This window comes from Bufo bufo, chromosome 1 (assembly GCF_905171765.1).
Source record: "Bufo bufo chromosome 1, aBufBuf1.1, whole genome shotgun sequence".
Lineage (NCBI taxonomy): Eukaryota > Metazoa > Chordata > Amphibia > Anura > Bufonidae > Bufo > Bufo bufo.
In genome coordinates this window covers 719,413,885-719,429,274 of record NC_053389.1, presented here as the reverse complement: position 1 = coordinate 719,429,274, position 15,390 = coordinate 719,413,885, and the positions used below count along the sequence as shown (strand labels likewise).

The 15,390-nt window shown below is 46.9% G+C and overlaps 1 protein-coding gene across 1 annotated transcript in view; it reads right to left on the bottom strand.

The window, feature by feature from the left end:
* SMAD3 (SMAD family member 3) overlaps nt 1–15,148 on the bottom strand; it is a 111,561-nt gene extending 96,413 nt beyond the window's left edge. Inside the window, exon 1 of the mRNA XM_040414303.1 lies at nt 14,735–15,148. Within this exon, the coding sequence (XP_040270237.1) occupies nt 14,735–14,940 (206 nt within the window). The 5' untranslated portion in view covers nt 14,941–15,148. The remainder of the gene's footprint in view (nt 1–14,734) is intronic.
* Between the last annotated feature and the right edge of the window lie 242 nt (nt 15,149–15,390).

The following is a 15,390-nucleotide window of genomic DNA, read 5'->3' as shown; positions in this document are numbered from 1 at the left end:
CTGGTCGCACATAAGCATGGCTGCTCCATTCATTTCTATGGGCACAGTTAAAAGGGGTTCTCCGGGAATTAAGAAAATGAAAATACTTAAATATTACCAAATACCTTACATTAGTTAGTTATAATGGCTCGTTTTGTCTGGGGAGCAATCATTAGGAGAAATAAAATGGACACTGTCCTATTAGTACACACAAAACATGTCCTAATCACACAGGAGGACAAGTTACTTCACAACACTGAGGTAAACAGCTGCCTCATCCTCCTCTGCTCTGACTGTCAGGGATTATGATGCTGAATACGGCTGATAAGATCTTTAGCTGATTCTCTGTTGGAATTGAGTTCATGAGGAGATGTGGCTAATGAGCAGCAGCACTTGTATGCAGTCTCCATTACCCCAGTCTGTCCTGTCCATTCTCCCTGTACTTCATGTCTCCTCATGAACTCCATTCCCACATAGATTCAGCTAAATATCATATTAAACCGCATTCAGGATCATAATCCCTGACAAGCATAGAAGAGGATGAGGCAGCTCTTTACCTCAGTGTTCTTAAGTAACTTGTCCTCCTGTGTGATTAGGACAGGTTTTGTGTGAACTAATAGGACAGCGGCCATTTTGTTTCTCCTAATCATTGCTCTCTAGACAAAACGAGCCATTATAACTATTGAAAGGTATTTGGGAATATATTTATAATAAAGTAATATTTACGCATTTTCTTTCTCTTAATTCCCAGAGAACCCCTTTAAGGGAGACCGCAAAGTAGCATAGTACCCGCCTCCAAAAGAGCCTAGGGCAGCCCTATACACCGCACGTCTGTGTCAGTGACATCACCGGGCTCACTGCTAGGCAGAAGCCTCCACCTAGCATTATGTTGTGAAGCCAGGTATGTCACCGGCTCACAACAAACTTTGGTTCCCGCTGCGCAATGCAGCCAGGCATAGGGGAGCATTGGAGCAAGGAAATGCTCCGACGCTCCTCACATACTAAATTAATACAGATGAGGAGATATCCGGGTTCAGCCCTGAACCCAGACAAACCCTTTAAGCGCTGTACTCTGCTATCTCCAAAATTCCCATTGAAACTAATGGAGCAGCTGGTAGCTTCGCTCATTTCAGGGGGATGTAGGGGGTACGGTGCCCCCGTCCTCGTGATCCCCTAGCCCAGTGGTGGCGAACCTATGGCGCAGGTGCCAGAGACGGCACACAGAGCCCTCTCTGTGGGCACCCCCACCCTGTAAAAAGTCTATGGTGCACCAACATGCCTTAGACTTTTCCTGCCATTCATCAGCGCAGGGCGCACTATGACCGACACAGGCAGAGCACTGAATGTAGGCAGGCTATTATAGCTAAATGATAAAGTACATGTAAGATATACAATATTGGACTGTAGTACTCAGGTTACATTGCCGTGTTGGCACTTTGCGATAAATAAGTGGGTTTTGGGTTGCAGTTTGGGCACTCGGTCTGTGAAAGGTTCGCCATCACTGCCTTAGCCTCTGGATAGGGGATAAATTGAAAGAACTGGAATACCCCTTTAAACTGATCTTGGAGGTGACAGACTCCCTTTAAAAGGTTGTACAGAGCCATGATACGGCTGTGTGCATGTGCACTAAAGGATACATCCCTGGGTTATTTTCTCACAGAGCTTACCATCTAACTTCACCGAGATAACCTCATTTTCTGAAGGGCCAAGGGATTGAACCCAGTGTTAACCCTAGACTGAATTCAGCAAGCAGGTTACTTCCTCTCTGGCAGAGAACGGTTTTTATTTGCAATTCTGGAACCAAACCAAAACCCATCTGTACATTTACATCTAAACGCTGCCCCATTAACCCTTTGCACGGGAACTGATGATCATTAAATGAAAAACTCTATTGTTTTCATTTGCAAAAAGCCTCCACATTTGCGCTCGCAATTCTACATTTAGAGTTGAAAATTTGGTTCCTGAGCGTAGAAGTGCAGCTGCGGGAGGCAATAAAAGGGAACACATCTAGCCGGCTGCTCCTCGCCCCCTCTGCACTGTGAAGGTTTCGTAGTGAGAATAACATCTGCATATACAGAAATCCACATGTACAGATGGTTATCATTAATTGAAACGGGGCTCTTATATTGCAACCTGATACAACAGGATGGGGGGTTTAACAAGACTGCAATTATGCTGAATTTAAACATTGAAAAGTACAGCCCTCCGACTTGTTATGCCAAATCCTCAGGAGGCAGAGAAATCTATGCAGCTGATCCCCGCTCGCTGGTGAGAAGAGATGCAGGCAGACCCAGCTATTATGTGGGTGACATTAATACAATTACCGCTAGAGAAAGTTCCTATAGTTAGCACCTGGGGAGCCTGGCCAAAGAATGCCCTAACGCCTTGCTGTTTTATTACAGGACCTTTTTTTTTTTTTTAACACTTATTTCACACAATAGATGTGATTACCCACGTGTACAGGTAGGGCCGGGCTATTTACAGCTACCACCATACTCATTTCCAGGACTGCAGTACTTCAAATCTGGTAAAGTCAGTAGCCCCGGCAAGAGCTAGTCAGCGACTCTTACAAATGCCAGCCATCCCAGGCACCCTGCGGGGGCTAACGCAATCTGGACACAGGAGGGGGGGTTATAAAAGCCACGCATTGGGCTCATATTTAAAAGGACGGTCCAAGCTTTCAAAAACATGGCTGCTTTTGGCCAGAAATAGCATCAGGAATGTCCGTGGGCTGTGCGGGCATTTGTGGAAGAAAGCAGCCACGTTTTTCTACTGCTGAACATCTCTTTTAGGGCTCATGCACACAAACTTATTTTCTTTCCGCTGCCGTTCTTTTTGCAGACTGTATGCGGAACCATTCACTTCAATGGGTCCACAAAACCAACGGAAGGTACTCCGTATGCATTCTGTTTCCATATTTCCGTTCTGCAAAAAAGTAGTGCAGGTCCTATTATTGTCCGCAAATCACGGTCCGAGGCGCCATTCAAGTCAATGGGTCCGCAAAAAATATGGAACGCACACGGAACACATCCGTTGGTCATCCGTATTTTGTGGATCCATACTGTAGAAATGCTATTCCCAGCCCATATTGCTCATGTGTTTGGTGATTAATAAGTTACTGTTTCAGTTTCCGATCAGCAAAAAACGGATCGCATACGGAAACCATACGGATATGTTTTGTGGAATAACGGAACGGAAGAGGACGGAGCAACGGATCCGTGAAAAACGGACCACAAAACAACAACGGTCGTGTGCATGAGCCCTTAAAGGGAGTCTGTCAGAAACTTTACATGTCTCAAACTGCTCACACCGCACTGCGGGACACATAGGCAGAAAACAAAAGCTACTTTCTTAGGCTTTTCTGTGTCTTTAAAGCTCCAAAAAAGATTTATTGGTATACGTAAATGAGGATTGCAAGTGCCCAGGGGCGGTGGCTATCACAGCATGTGCCCAGCGGCATCGATAGAGTGCTCATGCACCACTTACTAGTGTGAAAAGCAGTGCATGTGCAGTCCGTTCATGCATGCCGCTGCCCATAGTGGGTACTGCACAGCACATGCCTGGGCTCAGTGGTGATGTGACACTGGGCTGGCTAAAAGCTAAACAAGGCAGGAGATGTCGACCAGTAACACTGGGGTCCCCTGGGCACTTGCAATGATAGCCACCACCCCTGGGCACTTGCAATGATAGCCACCACCCCTGGGCACTTGCAATGATAGCCACCACCCCTGGGCACTTGCAATGATAGCCACCACCCCTGGGCACTTGCAATGATAGCCACCACCCCTGGGCACTTGCAATCCTCATTTGCATATCCCATCAAAGCTCTTTTTGGAGCTTTACAGATGCATAAAAGCCTAAAAAAGGTACCATTTGTTTTCTGCATACGTGTCCCGCAGTGTGGTGTGAGCAGTTTGAGACATGTAAAGTTCCTGACTCCCTTTAAGGCCTCTTGCACACGAACGTTTCTTTTTTCAGTTTACATTCCTTTTTTTTTGCGTTCCGTATACAGTCCAAATACGGAACCATTCATTTCAATGGGTCCGCAAAAAAAATAAAAACGGAATGTACTCTGTATGCTTTTCCGTTCAAGGATAGAACATGCCCTATTATTGTCCGCATAACGTACAAGGATAGTACTGTTCTACCAGGGGCCAGCTGTTCCATTCCGCGGACCGCAAAATACTGAAAAAGCCATACGGTCGTGTGCAAGAGGCCTAAATAACTGCTGGGTGCAGTGGTTCTGGAGCATGCAGGAAGGTAAAGTAATGCACAGCCCGGTCAAGGGGGCGCTATGGATTACTGTGTTGGGGATGGGAGTTTCTGGCCCTGTTAAATGGCAGCTCCCAATGACAAGCAGGTACGATTCCACTGCACTGCATAATACTGTATATATCTGGACACTGGGTAAAAGGGGTGATAGGTCAGGAAAGAGACATGTAATTGTTATGGGGGATAAGACTTGCTGTTAATAAGGATACTCTTTAAATATCATATGGCTTTTTTTTTGCTTTCCTTCCTAGACACTGTAATATATCTCATTATTGCCATAACTTGCCAAATATCGTACTTGGCCTAGCATTTCTCCTGCTGTCCAGCCCACCTTGGATGGAGAGGTGTAATACGGGTGTAGCTTCCAGACAACACAAATATGGGCACAGTGAGCCGTGTTCACCCTCAGGTTGTTGCCTCTGCTCCGTCCTATTTTTGAGGAGGTCAGGACTTCTATATGCAGCGTTCAGCCTCAGTACGTAGCAGGTCAGTCCCCATCTGTTCCTCGGCACCTGGCTATCCTGCTCAATATTCAGTCACCCTCTGTGGAAGTAGCTCTTATTTTGCTTACCGCAAACATTATAGTACTTACTATATCAATTATTACTACAATGCATAATTCCAAGCACACAGAGGCACATTCATTAAGACCGGCAATTAAGACGCCGGTCTTAAAGGGGTTGTCTCATCATGGACAATGGGGGCATATCGCTAGGAAGCCAGCTTGGTGGTGGCCTGACCGGAGTCCTCCAGCCACCACCTTGAGGGGCTCCATTCTCGATATAGAGACCCTCGCCTATAAGACAATGGGGGCATACCCTAGCAATATGCCCCCATTGTCCATGATGAAACAACCCCTTTAATAAAGCCCCATCGCTGGCGGTGGATTTCCAAAGTTATGAAGTGTCGGCCTCTACATAACTTCAGCGTATCCAGAAGCTTCTGAACTGTCTTACATTTAGACCTTTTTCTACACCTGAAACAGGCATAGAACATGGTAAATGAGACGGTTCTGCCAGCCTGTCCCCTTCCCCGCCACACCCACTTATTTAGACCTAGAGTGAGCGGGGACAAGACGCAGATTGCGGCGCAACTACCCATTGCACTGCAATCTGCGCTTGAAATACGCTTATTTAAGCGCATTTCAGCTTGATAAATGACCCCCACAATCTATCCATAGTCCACAATGATGCGCTCATATGAACTTTATCTAAAGGGACACTGTCATCACATTTTAGGCCCTTAAAATGCCACCTTGCCATTAATGTCAACGGTAATAGGTTTCCAAATATGTCCCTTCCGAAACTGTCCATAAAGGAGAAGTTAGAAAATAGCATGCACTGTATATTAAAAAGAGGACCTTTCATGGGTTTGTACTTTGTAGTAAGTGAGATAAATATCTGTACCTGCGCGGTACCCCCCGCTGTGCTGCCACGCTGCCTGTTTTTTTTAAATAGCGCTCCTGCGCCCCGTTATGGCCCCCCGCAAATTTCGCACTTAGTATGCTAATACTGAGCATCGGAGCAATGGGGAGGAGACTGAGTCTTTCTCCGTGGGCGTCTCCTTCTCCCTGGCTGTGACACTCTGCGCTGCGATTGGACAGCGCTACAGCCAGGGAGAAGGAGACGCCCACGGAGAAAGACTCAGTCTCCTCCCCATTGCTCCTAAGCTCAGTATTAGCATACGGAGAGCGAAATTTGCTGGGGGCCATAACGGGCCACAGGAGAGCTATTTTAAAAAAACAGGCAGGGTGGCAGCACAGCGGGGGGTACCCCGCAGGTACAGATATTTATCTCACTTACTACAAACCCATGAAAGGTCCTCTTTAACTACTCGAGAAGTTAAAGGGGTTCTCTGTGAAAGATTTAACATGGCCACCAGCAACCTGTTTTAGAATGCGAGCAGGACTGGTTGCGTCCACCTGCAGAGCTGTGTAGGGGGTGAGGGGACGGGGCCTCACTACACACTGTGCTCTGCAACTTGCATGTACTACACATTGGTGAGCGTTGCTGTTGGGCTGCTCAGCCATGATGGCATATTGTAAGCAGGATCATATCAATATCTATGGAAGAGCAGTGTAGTGTGCGTTGAGGTCCCAACACATCACCCCCCTAGGCAGCTCTGCGACCGGTGGCAACCAGTCCTGCTCACATTCTAGGACAGAATGCTGGCAGCCATTCCAGAAGAACCACCTTTTATATAAAGTGCGCCCCTCATGACTTCATTTCCATCTCTCAGACCGGGATACATTATTACAAGCCAGCTTCAGCAGCATCCAGGCACATACATCTCACTGCACTGTGCATATTACACACACTATTTTACAATTAAAGGGGTTGTCTCACTTCAGCAAGAGGCACTTATTATGTAGAGAAAGTTAATACAAGGCACTTACTAATGTATTGTGATTGTCCATATTGCCTCCTTTGCTGGCTTGATTCATTTTTCCATCACATTATACACTGCTTGTTTCCATGGTTACAACCACCCTGCAATCCATCAGCAGTGACTGTGCTTACAGCCTATAGGAAAAGGTGCCAGCCTATGCACACTCCCGCCCACCAGAGAGGCCATTGCCTTTTCCTATAGTGTGCAAGCAAAAAAAGGATCCGCTCTGGAACCTGGGATGCTCAACCTGCGGCCCTCCAGCTGTTGTAAAACGACAACTCCCACCATGCCCTGCTGTAGGCCGATAGCTGTAAGCTGTTCAGGCATGCTGGGAGTTGTAGTTTTGCAACAGCTGGAGGGCCGCTAGACATATAGAAAATGACTATTCAGCCAATCACCACTGTGACCTGTGAATTCCTTGTGACTCAAGAGGGGCCAGGAAGTAGAGGCCATTGGGCACCTGGGAAAAATCTGAATGGGATCAGCGAGGCGGTTTTCAAAGGGAGTTATGATATTTTTTTAAATAACCTTTTAAGAAATAAAGACTATGGGAAAGATAGGCAACTAAAGACAGCATTTTAACTATCAATATTCAAGAATATCTCAGTTCTCAAAGTTCCTTCCAACTGAAAGTATCACTGAACGCTTCCATTTCTCAATAATCTAAAGGGATCCAGTAGATTCAGGATTTATGAGATTGTACCGATCAGATATTCCAGTAACAGGGCGCAGTCAGGAGCAGGGGAGACGCTTATCAATACACTTTGGCAGGGAAGGCTTGTCCAGGATGAGTCACGATTTGACGTCTTCCTAGGCAATAAGTTACCACATCTGGGCACGGTTCACACCTGTGGCTATCAGCGCAGCCGCACCCTGCCATTCACCGCTAGCTCCACACGACCGGTGTGTGTAAACAAACCCAGGAATGTGCTCTGCATGAGACTGCGACAGAGCGCGTGAACTACAATATCCGATATGCTTGAGAATGAGCGGCGAGTAAACAGATCATCACAGCCAGTGCCAAAGGTGCAGCATGTGCATGGGGAGCAGTGCCAACATATGTACAGCAGGTCGCACATGGGAACAAACAACAGCACAAGTTTTCCCTTTCCATGACAGACTTCTACATATTCATACAGATAGGAGATGCCTGGGCATCACCACTAGACTGGCAGGTTACATGTCGGGACAGGTGAGCATCAGATTGAATTCCCTTTTATTTAGCAATTTCTGGTTTATGTATAGGACAGAAACACAATGTCACAGGCTGATGTGACTTATGTGATCCTGCAACATTTTACATCTTAAGGTTACATGCACGCAACCGTATGTGTTTTTTGGTCCGCAAAAAAATGAAATAAATTGAAATAGATGACATTCAGATGCAATCCGTATTTTTTTGTGGATCCATTGTAACAATGCCTAAAACGGACAAGAATAGGACATGTTCTATTTTTTTTGCGGGGCTACGGAACGGACATACTGATGCGGGCAGCATTTTTTTGCGGACCTATTGAAATGAATGGGTCCGCATCCTTACCGCAAAAAAAAAAACGAACGGACACGGAAACAAAATACGTTTGTGTGCATGTAGCCTAAGGCCTCATGCACACGACCATTGTTTTGGTCCGCACCCGAGCCACAGTTTTTGCGGCTTGGATGCGGACCCATTCACTTCAATAGTCAAAGGGGCCGCAAAAGATGCGGACAGCACACTGAGTGCTGTCCGCATCTTTTGCGGCCCCATTGACTATTGAAGTTGCTTCGTTCCATGGTCTGCAAAAAAAATATAACCTGTCCTATTCTTGTCCGTTTTGCGGACAAGAATAGGCAGTTATATCAATGGCTGTCCGTGCCGTGCGGAACCCACACGGACACCATCACTGTTTTGCGGATCCGCAATTTGCGGACCGCAAAACACACAACGGTCGTGTGCATGAGGCCTAAAGGGAATGTGTTGCCATGATTCTGGACTACCATCAGCAGTAGTACAAGCATAGCACTGCACATAACGAGTCCAGATCGCCATGTTTTATGTTCCACCTGCCCAGCTTTCCCCCCTCTGTCAGAGCTGCACTGAAATCCATAACCTGGACTGTAGTGTTGCGCTAATATAACGGAGAGGACTCCTGAGCGCAAGCACAGAAGTCCTTACAATGTATCTCAGTGCAGATGTAAACGCTGACAGTGGGGCAACAGAGCGCCGTAAGAAAATAAAAAAGTAGCAGTCTGGACTCCCTATCTGCAGTACTACTTATGTATTATTGTAGATACTGGTCCGCAGTCGTGGTGACAGATCTCCTCTACGTTGCTCTATGATGGAAGTGAATGGGATACTTTGCACATCTGCCTTGTCCACCTTTTCTCTACTAGGGTTGCACCAAAACTGCCATCGACTAAAGCTTTGTCGTGATCTGCAGCCATGCTTGAATTTCTAGCAAAACACGTGGCTGCACTGATGGGTAACGCAACGTGGCAAGTGAAGCTCGATTTACTCGCTCATTAGTCCCATAGGTTACATGGATGAACAACTGATTCTCAACAAGAAGCTTCAGATCAGGCGACATTTTGGCCCTATATTGGAGGCATAGATCCCACTGCAAGAAGGCTGCGACATATCCCACCGTATAGACATTCAGTGGGAAGCATTACCAATTACCATTACCAAGTACAAGACGAGCTACGAACCCTGGAGGTGCAACGCATGCAGTTCTCTCATCAGTCCTTCAGTTTATGTATAAGCTCTACCATGGACAGGATAGATCTCACTGTCAGCAAAGACCATGAGAAGCTGTAGGCCACTAGGAGTGCTGCCGATCCACCTGGGATCCACAAGATCACACACAGTGGATCATCCACGTGGATATGAACAGTGAAGTAAACTCTCATAAACCATGCCTTGGGATCAGTGATAACTTTTAGGCTTCAGCGAGACGGTCATAACCCCATGTCTTAATATCTGTATTGTGGCCACAAGTCTGGGATCAATGGCAGGTCTTGTCACCAGAACTAAAAGCATGGATGGCACCATGGCCATGTGAATGAGGCCTTCTAGGTGGCAACCCATTTTCTACTAGGTTATATTAGTCTTGTATGTATTCTAAATTCTACCACATCTTAATTTTCTGTCTACATACCCATAAACGGCGCTGATAAACTTGCCCGTATATATTAGATTAATGTCAGGGTAAATGAAGACGGAGCATGGTGGATTTTACCATACCTGATCCCTCATTGTGCAGGGAGATAAGCAGTCATCAGAAGTGTATAGTGGCTGCTCGTCTCCCTCCACCCACTGGAAAAAAATAAAATCAAATATATATATATCTTGAAGAAAATAGGACTGCACTCCAGATTAAAAGTGAAAATAGTGAGCTTTATTCACCCATAGTATGGCAACCTTGCAAGGTTGCCATACTATGGGTGAATAAAGATCACTATTTTCACTTTTAATCTGGAGTGCAGTCCTATTTTCTTCAAGCTGTATTATTGGGGCATTGCCGTTGCCCTTGTGGACATTGCACCCATTCCTTGGTTAGTGCTCCCGCTGGATTTTTTTTATATATATATATATATTAAAATACATGCAGACAGAGGCTTTCCGCGGACCAGGAGTGCTGCTGTGCTAGGAAAAGCAGAGACAGAACCACACTGCTGCCCCAGGATTAGCATGGGTCCCAGAGGTCGGACCCCCACCCAATCATAATAGGATGCTAAATCCTAGCGATAGGCCATCCCTTCATGACATAGGGATACCCTTTCACAATACAATCATGCGGAGTTCCTTCTATGCTCAGTGGATGATGGAAGTGTACTTTTTCTGCACAGGTATATTTGTCCTACAAGAGTATTTCACTCACAGGAAATTCGCCCGTTTCCTGCCCATTACTGATCAGATGGCAGCTGGGATCTATGCCCTAGATAAATGAGCAGATGACATAACAACTGGGGGGGTTTGTGTATTTAGAGGCAAGAAATTCCTTCAATTGGATTATACCTTCAGTGAGGAATGGCTAAAATCCAGCTTTACAACTGTGCTATTCTCAGCACTGGGCTCGGCCGCCCCCCCTGCCGTTCCCATACATGTGCTCACATGCCCTCTTTGCCCGGGACACTTTGGTAACATGCAGATTACGTGCCTTTCTGACACAGAACACGCAGAGAGATGGAAGCGCGATCACGGACGCCTTGGCCACATGCCACTTGTAAATGTATGATGGCAGTAACACCGAAGCCTTAGAGCCGTCCGAAGAAAAACCCGCAGAATGTCCAAATGATCAACACCTTTCTGCATGACCACGGACATGACACTGCATCCAGAAGAGTCATACATGGAGGGGTACTCAACTGCTCGGTCACGCTGGCCACAGATTATCTGGCACCTCACTAACACCATGTGCTGTAAAACACCCGCAATCCTCCCTGTCGCACCATTTATGCTGATTTCAAGGTCCGTGCTTATGTATATATCTATATGTACATGTCACACGTGCACAGACCTCCTCCTTCCCTCCTTGGATCTTGGGGACCAGATTTGTCAGGGTTGTCTGGGCTACAGATACTGAGGACCTATCCTCAGGATATCAGATCGGTGGGGTCCGATGCTGCCATCCCCCATGCTGCTGGAAACTATACAGTGTACGGAGCTGAAAGCAGCAGGCTCGGTACATGTTGTAGTTTCCAGCACCAGCGTACTGCAGCTCAGCTCCTATTCACTTGAAAAAGATCTCAGCTGCAGTACCCAGGCATGGCCACTACACAGTGTGTGGAGCTGTCTGGTGCTAGCCCTGTACACAGCATCATTTGTAGCGTCACGGCGGCAGGATCGGGCCTCCAACGAATGGATATTGATGCCCGATCCTCAGGATGGGTCATCAATATTTGCAGCCTGTACAATCCACTCAAAAGGAACAAGATCCCTTTAAAAGGGGTTGTACAGTAATATAAAGACATGGCTGCTGTCTTCGAGACGGAGCACCACATCAGTCCATTAGAAGAGGTAGGGGATGTAAAAATTGCATACGCTCTTCAGACAACTCCTTTAAAAGATTTATCCCAAACCAGGAAAATAAATAAATAAATAGTCTTTCTACCAAAACAGCGCCACGCCAGTCAGCAGGTTGTGTGTGGTATGGCAGCTCAGACCAATTTACAGTATTTGAGCTGAGGTGCCATACCACACACAATACTAGATGAAACTTGCTGACGTGACACCTGGGAAATGCCTGGAGATGCTGGCCCATTACTGTGTGCAGAGACCAGTGGGGACTTGGTAAGCGCAGGAATGGCGAAGGCAAGGGATTGGCGAATAACATTTTAACTAATTCTGCCCCTTATGTAAAAAACTTTATCTCCCCACGTTATCTAACAACCCCTTTACGCACTCCATGCTTTTAAGAAATATAGAAAAAAGGGAACCGACTTCTTGGGAACCTCTTGACACACTAGTATGTACAATGCATTCAGAAAGTCAGACCCTTTCATTTTTTTCAAATTTTGTTATGTTGCGGCCTTGTGCTAAAATAAATTTTAAAAAAAAATCTAGTTTTCCCCATCCTTCTGGACTCAGTACCCCATAATGAGAAAGGGAAAACAGGATTTTAGAAATGTTTGCAAATTTACTAGAAAGGAAAAACAAAAATTTCACATGGAACTGTGAGAAGGCCATGGCGCTACTGGAGCGCGGCTGCCTTCTCAAACAGCTGATCGCCGGGGGTCCCGGGTGTCGGACCCCCGCCTATCAGAAGCTGATTATCTATCCAGAGGATAGATCATCAGTTAAAACAAAGTGCAGAACCCCTTTAATGATCTTTGAGATGTTTCTACACCCCGACTTTAGTCCACATGCGGTAAAGTCAGTTGATTGGACATGATTTGGAAAGACACAGCCCTGTCTACATAAGGTCTCACAGCTGATAATGCATATCAGAGCAAAAACCAAGCCATGAGGAGGAAAGAACTGCCTGTAGAGCTCAGAGACAGGATTGTGTGGTGGCACAGATCTGGAGAAGGGAACAAAAGAAATTTCTGCTGCACTGAAAGTTCCCAAGAGCACAGTGGCCTCTATAATTCTTAAAAGGAAGAAGTCTGGAACAACCAGGACTCTTCCTAAAACTGCCCCCTCCCTTCCAAACTAAGTAACTGGGGGAAAAGGCTTTGGTTAGAGAAGTGACCAAGAACCCAATGGTCTCTCTGGCTGAGCTCCAAAGATCCCGTGTGTAGTTGGGAAAAACCATCAGTGCAGCATTCCTCCAATCTGGGTTTATGGCAGAGGGGCCATAAAGAAGCCTCTCCTCAGTAAAACACATGAAAGCTGCCTGGGGATTGAAAAAAAAATAAAAAATAAAAAATAAAAAAAAAGCACCTAAATGACTCAAACTGTGAGAAACAAGATTCTCTGGTGTGATGAAACAAATATTTCACTTTTTGCCTCAATTCTAAGCATCATGTCTGGAGGAAACCAGGCACCGCTCATCACCTGCCCAATACCATCCCTACATTGAGGCATGGTGGTGGCAGCATCATACTGTAGGGGTGTTCTTCAGCAGTTTGGACAGGGAGACTAGTTAAGGCTGAGGGAAAGCTGAATGGAGCACAGTACAGAGATATTCTTATTGAAAACCTGATCCAGAGTTCTCTGGACCTCAGACTGGGCTAAGGCTGGGTTCACACTTGAGCGTTTTACAGCGCGTTCAAACGCGCTGTAAAACGCTCAACACATGAAAACCAATGCTTCCCTATGGCCCTGGTTCTCACTTGAGCGTTTTACAGCGCGTTTGAACGCGCTGAAAAACGCCCTACGCTCAAACAAGTTCTTGAGCTTCTTTGGGGCGTTTTGACGCGCGTTTGTGGCCATAGGACACTGCAGTCAATCACACAAACGCGCGTCAAACGCGCGTTTACTATTGCAAAAAACGCGCGTTAAACGCGCATATAAAATGCGCTCAAGTGTGAACCCAGCCTAAAGGTTCATCTTCCAACAGGACAACGACCCTCAGCACACAGTCAAGACAACACAGGAGAATCTTAGGGGACAACTCTGTGAATGTCCTTGAGTGGCCCAGCCATAGCCTGGACTTGAATCCAATCGAACATCTGGAGAGACTGTATAATAGCTGTCCACCGACGGTCTCCATCCAACCTGACAGAGCTTGTGAGGATCTGCAGAGAATGGCAGAAAATCTCCGAATCCAGGTGTGCAAACCTTGTGGCATCATAGAAGACTGGAGGCTGGAATCACTGCCAAAGGTGCTTCTACTACGTCCTGAGTAAAGGGTCTGAATACTTAGGTCAATGCAAGATTTTTAGTTTTTCCTTTTCAATAAATTAGAAAAGATTTCTAACATTCTGTTTTCACTTTTCCATTATGGGGGATTGAGGGCAGAATGATGGGGAAAAACTTGAACTTCTTTGTTTATTTTAGCACAAGGTCGTCACATAACAAAATGTAAAAAAGTGAAAGGGTCTAAAGACTTTCCGAATCCATGGTATATGTGTATACAGAGAGAGTAGACATCTGTACATAGTAATCCACATGGCCACTGAACCTCCAGGGGTTGTCACCTAGCCTCTAGACCTCACTATGCTGTGATCTAGTAGGTCTCGGGGGCTGGGTGACAGCCGCTGCGGAGTCTTAACACCAGCCATGTTGTTGTCATCCACCTTTCACAATTTATAGACGCGCTTACACTAGAATATAGTAGAAGGCAATGAATCGCTAGGCAGACATGTCAGCCGGGAACCTCGGGGGCTGGGTCATATTAATGGCAGCCATGTTGGTCGTCACCCAAATATCAATAAGACATTCGTGAATGACTTTAGAGAGGAGGACGGCTCCAGAACTTTTTTTATTTTTGGTGATAGAAATGATATGAAGTAGGGGAGACTGTTCCCAATGTGAAGGTACTATAGGACACGAGTGTATTCCTACCAATAAGATGCCATAGTGCTCTGTGCCCCCCATGGGTTTTCACCATAAGCATTGGGGGGCAGAAGGTCCTCTGGGCCCAGTGGTCACATAGGCATGTGCTGCCACTGGGTACCAAGCACACTAAGAAGCAGTGCTGTGCCAGCATGGCTGGGTGGCAGCCCTCACCTGGGGATGGTGATGCACTTGGTGCTGATGCTCTGGGTGGCCAGTGCCTTCTCCAGCTCCTCCAGCTGGCCAGTCTTCTTCAGCTTCTTCACCAGGCTCTTCACCGCCTTCTCACACCACTTCTCCTCCTGGCCATTCTGCTCTCCCTTCTTCCAGCCCAGCAGCCTCTTGACAATTGGGGGAGTGAAGGGCAGGATGGAGGACATGGCAGCCCCCTGTAGGAAAAGATGCAGGCTAGAAAGAGTGGGCAGCAGGGCGCGGAGGAGTCTGTCCGTGTCCGGTGAGTGTCCGTGCCACTGCCCTGTGCCAGCCTCTACCTGCCGCTCATTGCCCGCACTTCTCCCTCACTCTGCCTCCAATTCTCTTCTAACTTTTCATCCCCCTCCGTCTGAGCCGCGTCACCTCCCCTCCCTCTGAGGGTATTCCTCCCCCCACCCCTGACACCGGTCACTCCCACGTTGTCCCGCAAACACCCCTGTGGCCACGCCCCACGCAGTGACGGCCTGTTCTATAAAGCGCCTATAGGCCAGTGGCTACGGAAAGCGACGGGGCGGGGCCAGAGATGATTGACAGGTCCGGCGAGATTAATGCGCCCGGTGACGCGGCTGTCTCTAGTCACTCACTTTCCCTTGCGTGGGTGGAACGTGTTGCTGTGG